Genomic DNA, 14,564 nt, shown 5'->3' with positions numbered 1-14,564 from the left:
TTTTCAAAAAATGGTATAACAGAGTAAATTTTGTTTAATGCTAATGTATCTATTTATCAAGTACACAACTTTGGCATGCGCATTATTTTTTTTTTTTCTTTTCCATACAACATGATGGTTTTCCAGGCACATTATGGGACTCTCAGATGTTTCTAATTACCCTCTGTATACACCCAATAAAACAGCTGGCTCGAGATATTATTAATACCACGAGAAGATCCAAAAGGCTCATAAATCACCCTTTCTTTAGAAAGGGACAATGCAGTGGCAAAAAGTGACATATTTTAATCTTGCTAAATAGCCTTAAGAATGTTCTAGTGCACTTACCTAATCTGCCAGGGACAGAGCAGTGGTCCGCTTTTCTCACAGTGAAGAATTTTAATGTCAAGTTGCCCTTTTACCTCTTCTAGGGAAAATCTGATGGAAATTAGGCTGAGTTTTTGTACTAGGAAAGCTTAGAAAGTCTCCATAATCCAGAACAAATTTTTATTGAATCTGATGGGCATCTGAAGTTTGGTCTCAGAGCGAAGAAATCTCTCATTACTGCATAAAGTTCTTTCTTTTTTCCACCAAATCTTACAAAAAGCCAATACTGCAGTCATGCCAGTTTCTCAATTATTGCATAAGTCTAAGTTCAAGATAATGGAGTCAAGCAGTAAGCCATTCCTCAAATCAATGCCCTTCAACTAAAGAGAAAATCGAGTTTTAATAAGTACATCAGTGACACCATTCCATTAAATTGGGAATGGAAGGGCATCTGGTTCGTCTCCTTTTCTTTCTGATATAACTTCGGGAAATAAATCGCAAACAAACTTCCTCACTCACTTAATCCTTCTCCATTTGGTAGTTATTTTATTTTCCTGGACTGCACAGGCTGAAGAGGACTGGGTGGCTGCCCTCAGAAACATTTTCACATCATCTGTAATGTTAGTTCCAAGAGGTTTTTCCAACAATACACAAATTCATTATTCTTCCTCCACTTGGAAGAAGTGTATATACCTGAATATCAAAAGCTGATACAAATGTTCAACTTGTAGACAACAGACGCAAAATTGTTCCCAACTCATAAGCCAATAAATGCTGCAGGTATATACTGTATCACATAAATATGACTTCAGTGTCTATTTTAAGTCCGGCAGTGTTTTTAAATTGACTCCAACCTAGGAGCCCAGAGGTAAAGGACACAGACGACAGCCAAGTGAAGAAACCAAAGCAGGATCAAATGTTAGAATCACACATCACTGGGGATGTCCCATCTATTCAGGATGATTACTTATCCTCCTGACCATAGCTTTGGGTTCCAAAGTATACCACATGGTCCAAATGCTCTCAACCCTTGCCAGCTCATAAAATGCAAGAGCTTCCGGGGTAGACCCCTCTCAAAGAGGTGGTGCATGATCCAAGGCAGAGGGGGCCACAGTGCTAGTTGGCTGTCTCTGCCATATGACGATGCTGACAATTCTTTGTGGGTAGTCTCACCCAGAGCAAGCCTAAATGTAAGGAAAAGAGCCTTCCGTGCACTAGAAGAGTTGGTTCTAACAGAGTACCAACATGAAGGAGTACTGGATACACGCTCTCGGGTCTTTCTTAATGCTACTGTGCTATCAGGATGCCCCTCTCCATGGGACACGGCAGCAAATCCTCTCCAAGCTCCAAGAGAAGGCAGTACTCTCCCTCAGTACACAGGAGGTAGGGTTTGCTAAACAAGAGGATTTGTTATATTTGGAAGTAGAGAAAGATCTTCAAGGAACCCACATAAACCTCCAGCCTGTTTCTTCTCATGAGCCTCAGAACAGCTCTATAAGGACGGTCAAGGCATTATGGGATTCATTTGACTAGTGTGGAATCAAAGAGGTTCAATAACCAGCCCAGGGGCCTTGGTCAGCAGTCCACCTGACTCAGACCACTGAGTGTCCACTAACGCAGTAATGACTAGAGGTGAAATAGGAAGAGAAAAAGGCAAAAGGCATCACAGGTGGAAATATTTGAAATGGAACTTGAGGTTGTTCCTTAAAAAAACTGTCAGTATTTAGACAAATGCAGAAATAGGGAGCAGGAATTCCATGTAGTGGGAAGTTACACTAAAGGTCTAGGAATTTAACTGCATTTCACCCTGAGCAGCCAGTACACTGCAGTCAGTGTTAAAAGTGTAAAATCCAGGACTTCTCTGGTGGCTCAGTGGTAAAGAATCTGCCTGAAAATGCAGGAGACACAGGTTTGATCCCTGGTCCAGGAAGATCCCACATGCCAAGGGGCAACTAAGCCTGTGCGCCACAATTACTGAGCCTGCATTCTAAAGCCTGGGAACTGCAGCTACTGAAGCCTGCATGCAGTAGAGCCTGCGCTCCCCAACAATAGAAACCAGCACACTGAAAAGCCTGCACACCACAACCAGAGAGCAACCCCTGTTCAACTCGTCTAGAGAAAAATCCTTGCAGCAACAAAGAGCCAATACAGTCAAAACTAAATGAATACATTTTTAATGTAAAATCCAAACTTCAGGCAACGTGTTACAAACATACCCTTTTTCATGCATCTTCCAGACACTGGACTGTGCTCTTCCCTAGGACCCCAAACCCTATAGAGACTTCTCAGATGATTATTCCACTCCTGTAATTTCAGTTGCCCAAGGAGTCACGAGGAGGCTGTGCTGGGTAGGTGTGTGCATGCCATCCTCACACGCGCACCTGCAGAGACAATGTACTCTGTCCACCAGCACGCGTGAGGCATCTCCCAAGTGCAGTACCGCACCCACACGGGGGATGCCAACAAGAAACACAGGGCCCTGTTCGCAGGCAGTTCAGAGCTCAGTGGAAGAAACGGGCATGGCTACCGATAAGGAAAGTGGGGCCCTGGAGCCAGAGTGGCGCTTGGCTGACTCCTGCAAAGGCAGTGGGTGATGCCCAGGCAGAGCAGGTAGGGGAATGCACCACCCCCCACCCCAGCAGAGGCAGCAGTGTGAACAGAGGCACTGAAGACGCGGAGCACTGTGGGACCTCAGTACCTCCAGAGGCTCAGTTTAGCTGAAGCAGAGAGAGTTTCATGAGCTGAGCAGTTTAGAGTTTTCCAAAGATCATTCCACATGCTCAAGCTGACAGACGAGGAAAGAACACACACTTTGCGACATTGTGTTGCAGACTCCAAGGAATTTTGAAAGGTCATTTATCCTAGGCTAGCCTAGACTCCTTTAAGAAGTCCCATCCACCCCCATGATATAGGCCAGACATGGCTTAAAAGGAACAATCGATCACACATGCCTTTCTCACAGCCTCACAGACTGCTGAACCCTCTTTTACCTAAGGCTTTTTTTCAAACTGTCCCAACTACAGACATACATTCTATACTACCCACTCAGGGTATCTTCAGTATACATTCTATATAGTGTAGTATATATAGTATATACATTCTATACTACCCATTCAGGAATCTTCACCTTCAGTCAAATAGCATCTCATTTTCTCCCGATTTTGGCTTTTAGTGTTAACCTATTGGCCCTCTTTGGTTGAACCACCATTCCATGAAGCCCCCTTCCATTCATTACCCTCCCCCAACACACACAGACACACACACCCCTGCCCTGATCCACCTTTCCATGAAGCCCCCTTCCACTCAGTGCTGCTGCTGCTGCTAAGCCACTTCAGTCATGTTCGACTCTGCGACCCCATAGACAGCAGCTCACCAGGCTCCCCCGTCCCTGGGATTCTCCAGGCAAGAACACTGGAGTGGGTTGCCATTTCCTTCTCCAATGCATGAAAGTGAAAAGTGAAAGTGAAGTCGCTCAGTCATATCCGACTCTTAGCGACCCCATGGACTGCAACCTACCAGGCTCCTCTGTCCACGGGATTTTCCAGGCAAGAGTACTGGAGTGGGGTGCCATTGCCTTCTCCGTTCACTACCCTCCCCCAACACACACACACACACACACACACACACACACACACACACACACACCTGCCCTGATCCACCTTTCTGTGAAGCCTCCTTCCATTCACTACCCTCCCCCAATACACACACACACCTGCCCTGATAAACAGAACTAATTTTATTTCCCTTACTTAAAAGCTCCATGCCAAAAATCATGTCACCTGTCTAATACAAAATAATGTTAAAGAAGTTACAGCTTTTCTGGTAATTTGATTCTACATCTAAGACCCTATCCTTGTTGCTATAAATAACCAAGACTCCTTTTGCAAAAATTCCAGGACCATTTTTTCACCCAGAGGACAAGACTTACTTGCCTCTATCCTCTGTAGATAAGGGTCTTTATCTACAGGTACTATTAAATGATTTCCTGATATAATACACATTGCTAAAACCAACCCAAAATGACATTTGGGAAAGTCTGAATAAATGCTTCTCACACCAGCCTTTGGAGAGGCTCTACAGCTTAAATAACACAACAAACACAGTCACAGAGTTAGATTAATAAGTTTGTGGTGTTCCCTCCAAGAGCTCATCACTAGCTTCACTTAAGTCTTTGCTTAAATAGCGTCTCAGACAATCCTTCCTGACATACTTGAAGTAGTGATCCAGGCCTTCCACCAAGGCTCCCAAGCCTCTCCCCCTCTCAACGTTTCATCACAGTATCTATCACTACATGACATTATATCATAAATAATGTTTCTGGCAAAATATTTTTGGTAGTATACATTTGATAGTAGTATACACTCACTCAGTTCAGTTCAACTGCTCAGTCACGTCCAACTCTTTGTGACCCCATGAACTGTAGCATGCCAGGCTTCCCTGTCCATCACCAATACCCAGAGTTTGCTCAGATTCATGTCCATCAAGTCAGTGATGCCACCCAACCATCTCATCCTCTGTCTTTCCATTCTCCTCCTGCTTTCAATCTTGCCCATTCCAACGAATCAGCTCTTCACATCAGGTGGTCAAAGTATTGGAGCTTCAGCTTCAGCATCAGTCCTTCCAATGAATATTCAGGACTGATTTCCTTTGGGGTTGACTGGTTGGATCTCTTTGCAATCCAAGGGACTCTCAAGAGTCATCTCCAACACCACAGTTCAAAAGCATCAATTCTTCTGCACTCAGCTTTCTTTATGGTCCAATTCTCATATCCATACATGACTACTAGAAAAACCATAGCTTTGACTAGATGGACCTTTGTTGGCAAAGTGATGTTTATGCTTTTTAATATGCTATCTACATTTTTCATGGCTTTTCTTGAAAGGAACACGTGTCTTTTAATTTCATGGCTGCAGTCACCATCTGCAGTGATTTTGGAGCCCCAAAAAATAAAGTCTCTAACTGTTTCCATTGTTTCCCCATCAATTTGCCATGAAGTGATTGGATGCCATGATCTTAGTTTTCTGAATGCTGAGTTGTAAGCCAACTTTTTCACTCTCCTCTTTCACTTTCATCAAGAGGCTCTTCAGTTCTTCTTCACTTTCTGCCATAGGGTGGGGTCACCTGCATATTTGAGGTTATTGATATTTCTCCCAGCAATCTTGATTCCAGCTTGTGCTTCATCCAGCCCAGCATTTTGCATGATGTATTCTGCATATAAGTTAAATAAACAGGGTGACAATATACAGCCGTGATGTACTCCTTTCCCAATTTGGAACCAGTCTGTTGGTCCATGTCCAGTTCTAACTGTTGCTTCCTGACCTGCATAGATTTCTCAGGAGGCAGGTAAGGTATATTCCCATCTGGTATTCCCATCTCTTGAAGAATTTTCCACAGTTTGTTGTGATCCACACAGTCAAAGGCTTTGGCATAGTCAATAAAACAGAAGTAGATGGTTTTCTGGAACTCTCTTGCTTTTTGATGATCCAGCGGATGTTGGCAATTTGATCTCTGATTCCTCTGCCTTTCCTAAATCCAGCTTGAACTGGAAGTTCTAGAAAATGTGGAAGTTCTCGGTTCACATACTGTTGAAACCTGGCTTGGAGAATTTTGAGCATTACTTTGCTAGAGTGTGAAGTGAAGTGAAGTGAAGTGAAGTCGCTCAGTCGTGTCCAACTCTTTGCGACCCCGTGGACTGTAGCCTACCAGGATCCTCCATCTATGGGATTCTCCAGGTAAGAATACTGGAGTGGGTTGCCACTTCCTTCTTCAGGGGATCTTCCCAAACCAGGGTTCAAACCCGGGTCTCCCGCATTGGAGACAGACACTTTAACCTCTGAGCCAGTGAGATGAGTGCAATTGTGTGGTAGTTTGAACATTCTTTGGCATTGCCTTTCTTTGGGACTGGAATGAAAAGTGACCTTTTCCAGTCCTGTGGCCACTGCTGAGTTTTCCAAATTTGCTGGCATATTAAGTGCAGCACTTTAACTGCATCATCTTTTAGGATTTGCGATACCCTCTTGGAGAGTACACTCACTAGTTTGTAGTTTTTTAATTTTTGGTTGAATATATGTGACATAAAATTTACTATCTTTACCATTTCTAAGTGTACAGTTCAGCAGTGCTAAGTATATTCATATAATCTTTTGATTGTTACCTTCAAACAGAAACTTGGTACTCATGAAATAATTCCTTATTTCCCCGTTTTCACCAACACCAGCAACAACTACTACTACTCTAAGAATCTGATTATTCTAAGCATTACGTAAATGGAATCATATTTGTCTTCTCATGATTAGCTCATTTCACTCAGCATAATGTCCTAAGGTTCATACGTTTTACTGCAACATATTTTTAATATAGCAGGAGAGCAAGGACTTTGCCTATCTTGTTCATTGCTATATTCCTAAGGCCTAAACCAGTCCCTGGCACACAGTAGGTGTTCAATAAGTATATATGAGATAAATTAATGTCCCCAATGCAAAGTCTTTTATGGATGCTTCACAGCTTAAATAAAGGAAATGCTCTACATTATGATATTTACTAAGTATTAGAAGATAATTTGAGAATGCCAAATATATTTCAGAGTAGTTGGACAAGTTCATAACCACTCTAAATTGTCCAAATGAAAGCAACCATTTTCTTAATATTGTATTGGCTCATCTTTCAAAAACATACAGCCTGTATAATGCATTAAGGAGGAAATATATGTGCCAATTCAAAGAGTGACGTGTTGCTTTCCCCTGGTTTCTGTGCTGGATGACTGTCAAGGGATCTGAACAATGACAAGAAGGTGAAGGCCTGAGTGTCTGACCTAAGCTGCTCCCCCAAAGTCTCAATGCTTCTCCATCCTGAGCAGTGATGCTGGTTTATTTAATGCCTCATTAAGAGTGAATTTCCTTCCATCCTTATGAGGAGAACCTATATAACGAGTGTATTATCACAGAGGCTTCCTTTCCACCCCACAACACTATGGTGTTGAGATGGCTTTGTGCCATACGTGGGGAGATCCCCAGTGTAGGGCAGCAAACCAACCTCAAAACAGGTGAAAGTGGCTAGAGGCTGTTGGCATAATTATGGGCTGTTCAAAGCTTAGATGATTAGACCACTAGTTTCCTGCCTAAAAAACTGAGAAACCTTCCCTCTCTCTCCTTCAAAATGACAACCTTTTCAGAGAACTCTCTTAGTAAGTTCTGAAAGACTAAAATCCAAATGCTTAAGCTTAAAATTCAAGGTGCTCCATGGCCTTGCTCCAGTCTACCTTCCCAGCCCCGACATCTAGTATATTACCACCATTCGAGTTTATATGTAACTCCTCTCAATTTCCATATACCACCTGTGACCTCTTGTTTCCAGGTCTCAGTCTAAAGGGTTCATTCTTCCTTCCCATCCACCCTTATTTGGGGATGTATCACCGTGTCAAGCTGCATCATCTCCATCAGTCTATCATCAGACAACAAGCATTTACCCAGCTCCTCCTAGAAGCCAACAGGTTTAGCAGCTAAGGAGAGCATGAAAAACTAAACAGAAAAGTCGCGTGCCATCCCTTCTCTCTCAAAGTATTCTTCCTCAGCTAGAAGTGGTAGCTCCTCCTCTGGGGTTCTGCTATGCGTTTTCTACCTTAAACAGGGGTTGTTTACACATATTCCTCATCTCCGCCTCAAAGCATAAGCACTTAGAGGACAGTTTATGATTTTTTTTTGTTCTGGAAATTCTAGCACAGAGTTGTCTACCTGATTCCTTAACATAGGAGGCACCACAGGAGGATAAGAGGCTTTTAGACTCTGAAATAAAAAACCTGACTTAAAGTCATCTTTGACCAAACCACTAAAGCCTTGGAACTCATATCTACAAAATATGGATATTTACCTCGCTCAGGGGAAACAGGAACCAAACGAAATAACATGGGGTCATAGTTCTTACTGGGTTAGCCAAAAAGTTCATTTGGGTTTGTCCATTAGCCCGAACAAACTTTTTGGCCAACCCACACATTATCAAATACTTTTCGTCAGTATTCAATTGGTGCTAACAGAACATGAGTCCCTCATGTTCTCCGCAGAGAAAAGAGCATCACAGAAACCACATGTGCTAGTTTAGCAATCATGATTGCCTTTCACTCTCTCTCTCTGCAAGTAAGTTATGCCAGACAACAGTATTATTTTATTTGAAATATTCTGGTTGTGACAACATAGAATTTCTATATTCTTCTTATTAGAAGAACTTATAACTATAAACAACAACTTAAAAGTCCCAGGAGGTCATCTTCATGACATCCCCATGAAACGCAAAGAATCCATTAAAACAAACAACAGTTAACCTGCTGGCCCACCCAACTCGGGATATGCTTCCATCTTGGAAAAAAGGCAAAGGCACTTTCTATTCCAAAGCTGCTTTTTGAGATAGTATGCAGGGCTGTGTGGTTTCTGAGAGCTTCCACCATGGCACACAGGGCCCAGGGCCAGATGGTGAAGAAGGTGATGGCGCAGTCCATCGATCTCATCTTCAGACACTTGCAAATAGATCTCAGATTCAGGTATAGCTTTACGAGCAAGTGAACATGCATACAGAGGGCTGTATCATTGGTTTTGATAAGCATATGAACTCGCATTAAATGATAAAGAGATTCATTCTAAAAGTCAAGAAAACTGGGTCAGATCATGCTAAAGGAGAGAAACATTACTCTGTACCACAGTGTCTCCAACTAGGAATGATCAGTGAAGCGAGAAATCACTTGGCAATATGGTGTGTTTTTTAGGCATCCTTCGTTAGAAATGTACTAAAACATGTATTCATATTGTTTAGCTCACCCTCATGTTATTGCCCTCTGGAGGAGGGCATGGCAACCCACTGCAGTATTCTTGCCTGGAGAATCCCCATGGAGAGAGGAGCCTGGTGGGCTACAGTCCATAGGGCTGCAAAGAGTCAAACATGACTCTCTGCGACTCAGCAGTAACAGCATGTTATTACCAGATGACAAAAAATGCTGTGGGATTGTTTTTAATCAAAAAAAGAGAGAGAGGTAAAGGCAGGACAGGGCAAGGAAGTGTGCCTCCAAAAAAAAGTCATATTTAGAGTCTGCTTCACAGAAGATTCCACTTAATGCAAGTATTCTGTTACATCATGTCAACATCACATTCACAAAATAGAGATTATCCTAGAATCTCAGAGTATTTCTTGTGGACATCATCTTCATCCAGGCTTCACTTTTAGAGTCAAATTAAACAGAAGTTATAGTTATTTCTCCCACTGAATTACCAGGAAAAGAGACTATATGCTTAATGGTCATGAGAAAAGCACCTGCCTCTCACATCTGAACAGTCCAGACTCACAGTCACCAAGACCAGAAAGACAACACAGAAGCAGCACCAAAAACAAAAGAAGGAGGGGACTGCCCTGGCGGTCAAATGGTTAAGACTCTGCACTTCTATTGCAGGGGGTGTGGGTTTAATCCCTGGTGGGGAACTAAGATTCCACATGCCATAGGGTGCACTCCCCCCGCCCCCCCAAAAAAAGGAACCAATGTCACCCCTGCGCCTGCTATAACCCTCAACCTACCCACTATCTAACCTGCATTGTGTGGACGAGTGACCTGGACCAGGACAGGACCGAGAGCCAGATGAGCACGACCAATGGACACGAAGAAGCCAGTGTTCAAATCCAGGGCTCTTAAACACCAGTTGCTTATTCTCTGTTGTAACATCCAGCCTACTCAGAAAACCTAACTCCCTCAGGTTCTTCCTTTACTTTATCCCTCCTACACATCACAGTCAGACGCCAGGGAGGTAAAGCAGACACAAGGAGACCTGGGCTCTAGCCCCAGCTGGCTGACTTGCGTAATGAAGGGAGACTCACTGAAGCCAGTGTGCCTCAGTTTCCTTGTCCAAAAATATGGTGACATGAACATCTATTCTACCTGGACTTCACCATGGAAATGTTAAAACTTGTTTCTGCTATTCTGATCATCAAAATGGATTATTTAATTAAGGTACCTTAATTACGAAATCTATATTGTTTTCCCTGTATTTTTTTTTTTTTTTTTGACTCTTTGGGGGCAGGAGTCAGCAAATGCTGGCACTAGAGTCAAATTCAGCCCATCGAAGGCTACAATGCAGCCACACCCATTCCCATACCTACCATCCATGGCTGATGTCACCAGGTCACACAGGACAGAGTGTGACACACACCGTGTGGGCTGCAAAGTCTAAAATACTCACTCTCCGGCCCCTGAAAAGTTTGCCAGCCCCCACATCTCAGTAGCCTTAAACATCAGAGGCCAAAAAGTAGCTGACAAATTACATTTTGAATTTTCCTCAAACCACTATTTTCCATGTAACACATCTTATTTGTCAAAAGATTTAACACATTGTGTGTGTGTGTATATATATATACAGAGATATATATAGATATATATAATACATATACAGAGTGAGGAAAACCAATTAGAAAACCACTTTCTGCAAGTAATAAAATCATCTAAAACCAGTACATCTCAAGAAGGTATCTTAGATGCCTAAAAATGAATTTCTGAAATTCTCTATTTCTAGCAAATCATAATCTCCAAATTCTACAAAATTACCATCTTAAACAAAATAATTTTAAAAACTTGTCTGTCAAATCACCCTGTACTGGAATTAAAGCAGAAAAGAGAAACGGCTCAGGGTATAAATGAAACATTTCCCATAATTTCCGATGTGAAATTATTCATTACTCTGCCCTCTTCCTTTTATTATTCCTTCTTAAAATCAAACTACTTTGTCAATCCTTTTGTGGCAGAGTTGAGTTTTGGTTCTAAGATTTTTCAGTAAATAGCTGGGCTCCGTTTTGTATTTTGAACAGGCTGTGTGTATCCTGTTCCTAAACATATGCTTAAATGCCAGAGAGGAAAGCGTGCAGCGTGTTTTAACAAGTAGACTTCCTCTGCTCCTCAAAGCCTTCAAATATTTAGTTTCGAAGTGAATACACCATAAGCCAAAAAATTACCACCCACCCAATTACTCTGTCATTTCTACTGTAAAGCTTTATGAAAAGAGACAAAAGGAAGAGAAGCAGACATTATCGATGATGGAAAAGGAAGAAAAGCAATGAGAATAAGGAAGGCAATCAAGGATAGTAAAAATGGAAAAAAGCCATTTAGCTCATAATAACCTAATTGGGAACTTCTTCTCCCCTTCCTTGTCTATAGCCCTCCAAAAATGCCAAAAAACAGTTTCGCTTATTACTGATAAAGAAGAAGTCCTAAGGTTTTTAGAGATGGACTGAATTTTAGAAGCCACTAAATAGAAACCATTTATTTTATGGGCGAGAAAAACTAAGGTCCAGAAATATTAACTGTCACGCCCCATGGATTAGCTAGTTAGCAGCAGCACCGGGATCAAAATCCAGTTTCCCCGATCATCAGTTTAAACACACTTCCCATTAGACTCAGCTCCCTGCCCTGCTAAAGCATAATATGCCATTTGGCACCTAGCAGCTAAATTCTTCTTAAAAATATGTCCGAAGTACCCCGATCATCACCAGGAAATTAACAATACCCCTTTAAATAGTATCTATGGGCACATGTTTTTTCCAAGTATAGACTATCAAGAACAGTGCTTCAACCTCCAAAGAAACCCGAGTCACAATAGAGCAGCAGGATAATCAAAGAGCTAATGAGGACTTAAACTGCTTCCTTGTATTTGGTCTTGATGGAAATCAGTTTGAAACAGACACCCCCCCACCCCCTAGACACATGCTCCCAAGACTAAACAGCAATATTCCATAAAAAGACCAGATCTAGCCAGTGTTATTATCTGTCTGACATTTGGGTTATTCTTGTGAGTAACTCATAAAGTAACGTGGGTGTCTGTGATTATTTGAGTACACATGGCAAACCATAATTGGTCAAAAAATAATAAAAGACATTTTTCCGTGACAAAAATACCGTATTGAATGACAACATGGCAGTGTGACAGCATTCAGTGGACTGCAATACTTTCTCCATTTACAAAGTAGTAAAAAGAAACAAGAATGTAAAAGGAAAAGCCTTTTTGCAGTAACTACCATAGTTCATATTTAGATTATGAAAGATTAAAAGGTTTTAAGTGCTGACAGTAATCCAGGAGCATATCTTCCCCCAAATCCATGTCATACATCAAACTTATAATTTTGCCTTTTGATACACAGCAGAAACGTGGCAAAAGATGCAAGTCTGTATCCCTTTCTACAACTGAAAACACACATATTTGACAATTTTAAGCAATTTTTTAGAACCTGGCTATTTATAAAAGTTTCATCACCACCACCCAAATTTCCTCATATAAGTCAAATCTAACGTAAATTCGACTTATCACCAAGCAGATAAAATCTGAAATGGGTCAATGCAAGCTGTACATCGGGGTCTTAACTTAAAGCCTCTTTCCTCCTGTCTCCCGATACCTCCCCATCACCACAGGCTGTGTCCATGATAAGTAACCAAGGGTAATACTCTCCTTGCCATCTCTCTCAGAAACCAAAAACCAAGTTAAAAATGATTCTGAAAGTAATTTAAAAGATCTAGTGAAGGCAGCATATTCGTACTGGTAGACAGAAACCCATTCAAGCAGACAGCAGTGTGAATGGAGGGGGTGTCTAAATGCTACGATCTCATCAAACGCTAGTCAGTCAGGACAGTTAGGGACCATGGAGGAACTCACCCACTCGGAAGTTCGTGGCTGTCAGGGTGTCGGCAGCGTGACCATTCTCACTAATGAGAGTGGTGGTGTTCCCCTTCTCACAGCTGTTCTGACAGCTGCCCTTGGTGCAGGTCACTTTACAGATGCTCGGAGTAAAGACCACCTTGATGCGGCCAGTGTGGTTACTCACTAGGAGCGGAGGCAGAGAGAAAAAGAACAACAAACACATCAGCTTAGTATCCATGAACTTGTCTTGGAAGGTTTAAAAAAAAAAAAAAGGAAAAAGAGAAAGGAAGGAGAGGGGGAAAGAGAGAGCCCACAACCCGACAGGTTTAAGGAAAGAGGGAAGCCTTTAGTGCTCGCTGCTCTGTATCCAGTGGTGTCTCTGAAACAGGAGTAGGAAGCTTAGCAAACAGAACTCTGGGATGCACTCCAAAACCACATTTGAAGTCGAGTCACTGGAGTGGGATTACTAACCACAATGCTGTACTTTATTCACGGGCAGACAAAGAGCAGTACGGAGGGCACGACAGATGAAAGAGCCAGCCCTGACAGGCAGATGTAACGCACAGAGGTTGGCCGTGCACCTAGTGCTGAATAAACTCCTGTGTCCTCGACGTGCATACTTTCCCTGTTCCTCCACTTATTAAGTCACTATTTGCAGCCCGACCCCTGGAAATGTTTTAGGCATGCGGCATGTCTGAAAACATCTGTCTCAAATCTCCTGGCACTCCCAGCTGAAGTGATCAAATCCTGTGACGCAGCTGCGGGAGCCCAGTGCTTTTTCACAACTCTGGGGCACTCTTTCTCCATATAAAATTTTTCAACCTATATTTTGTTTTACTGTGAACAAGGTCCATCTAAAAAAAAGGGAGGCCAAGTCCCTGGGGCTAAAAGGTTGGCCTCTGTTAAAATGCCATCCCGGAGCTCTCACTGTGGCTCTTCACACGCCACCTAAAGTAGGTATTTCTTTCACTCATACAGCCCTTTAAGAAAAAAAAAAAAAAAAACACCAGGTGCTACCACCTGTTACAAGACAGAGGCAGCATAACATCATAGAATTGGCACCCATCTTCAAGTCAGATTCTGGGTGGTAATCCTGGCTCTACCATGCTATGATCTTGGATCTGCCATCTCACTTTTTCTGCAAAATTTGAGAGAATTAGAACTGATATTTTCCAGCCAGTTTTAACTTGCCCGGTTTATCAGGGGTCAGCAAGTTATGGCCCTGGGATCAAATCTGGCCCACTGTCTGCTTTTGTAAATAAAGTTTTATTGGAACACAGCCACTCATGCATTTCCGTATTTACGGCTGCTTTTGTGTGGTAACAACAGAGCTGCACAGAGAAGAGATGACTTCATCCAGAACTGTCACTTGCAGCCAAGCCCCAGTATAAACTCTGGCAAAGCACAATACAGAAACCCTATTTGGAGATCCACATTTGTGGAATGCCCCCAGCCAGGTTCTTTCACTTCCCAGGAGCCTAGGCAGAAAACAAAGATGGTAGCAGCAGCTCAAGAGAGTGGAAGAGAGATGACTCTTCTCTGAAGCTTTAAGGCTGGTTGGAAGCAGTGCTCTTCCTGGTGTCACTGTGTTACTGCTGTTGCCAT

The 14,564-nt window shown here is 42.4% G+C and overlaps 1 protein-coding gene across 8 annotated transcripts in view; it reads right to left on the bottom strand.

The window, feature by feature from the left end:
* Positions 1 to 14,564, bottom strand: part of LTBP1 (latent transforming growth factor beta binding protein 1) — a 456,565-nt gene that overhangs the window by 258,303 nt on the left and 183,698 nt on the right. For 4 of the 8 annotated variants that reach the window (XM_027554980.1, XM_027554982.1, XM_027554981.1 and 1 more), the window contains exon 5: positions 12,975 to 13,142. The exons of 1 other annotated variant lie outside the window; for it this stretch is intronic. In XM_027554980.1, coding sequence (XP_027410781.1) covers positions 12,975 to 13,142 — 168 coding nt within the window. Of the gene's footprint in view, positions 1 to 12,974; positions 13,365 to 14,564 lie in introns of those variants that run through there. 3 more of the 8 variants (XM_027554985.1, XM_027554987.1, XM_027554986.1) reach the window with 3 other exon arrangements.

The sequence above is a fragment of the Bos indicus x Bos taurus genome, chromosome 11 (assembly GCF_003369695.1).
Source record: "Bos indicus x Bos taurus breed Angus x Brahman F1 hybrid chromosome 11, Bos_hybrid_MaternalHap_v2.0, whole genome shotgun sequence".
Taxonomy (NCBI): domain Eukaryota; kingdom Metazoa; phylum Chordata; class Mammalia; order Artiodactyla; family Bovidae; genus Bos; species Bos indicus x Bos taurus.
Note: the sequence above shows the minus strand (reverse complement) of the source record. Positions and strands in the feature narration are given on the sequence as shown.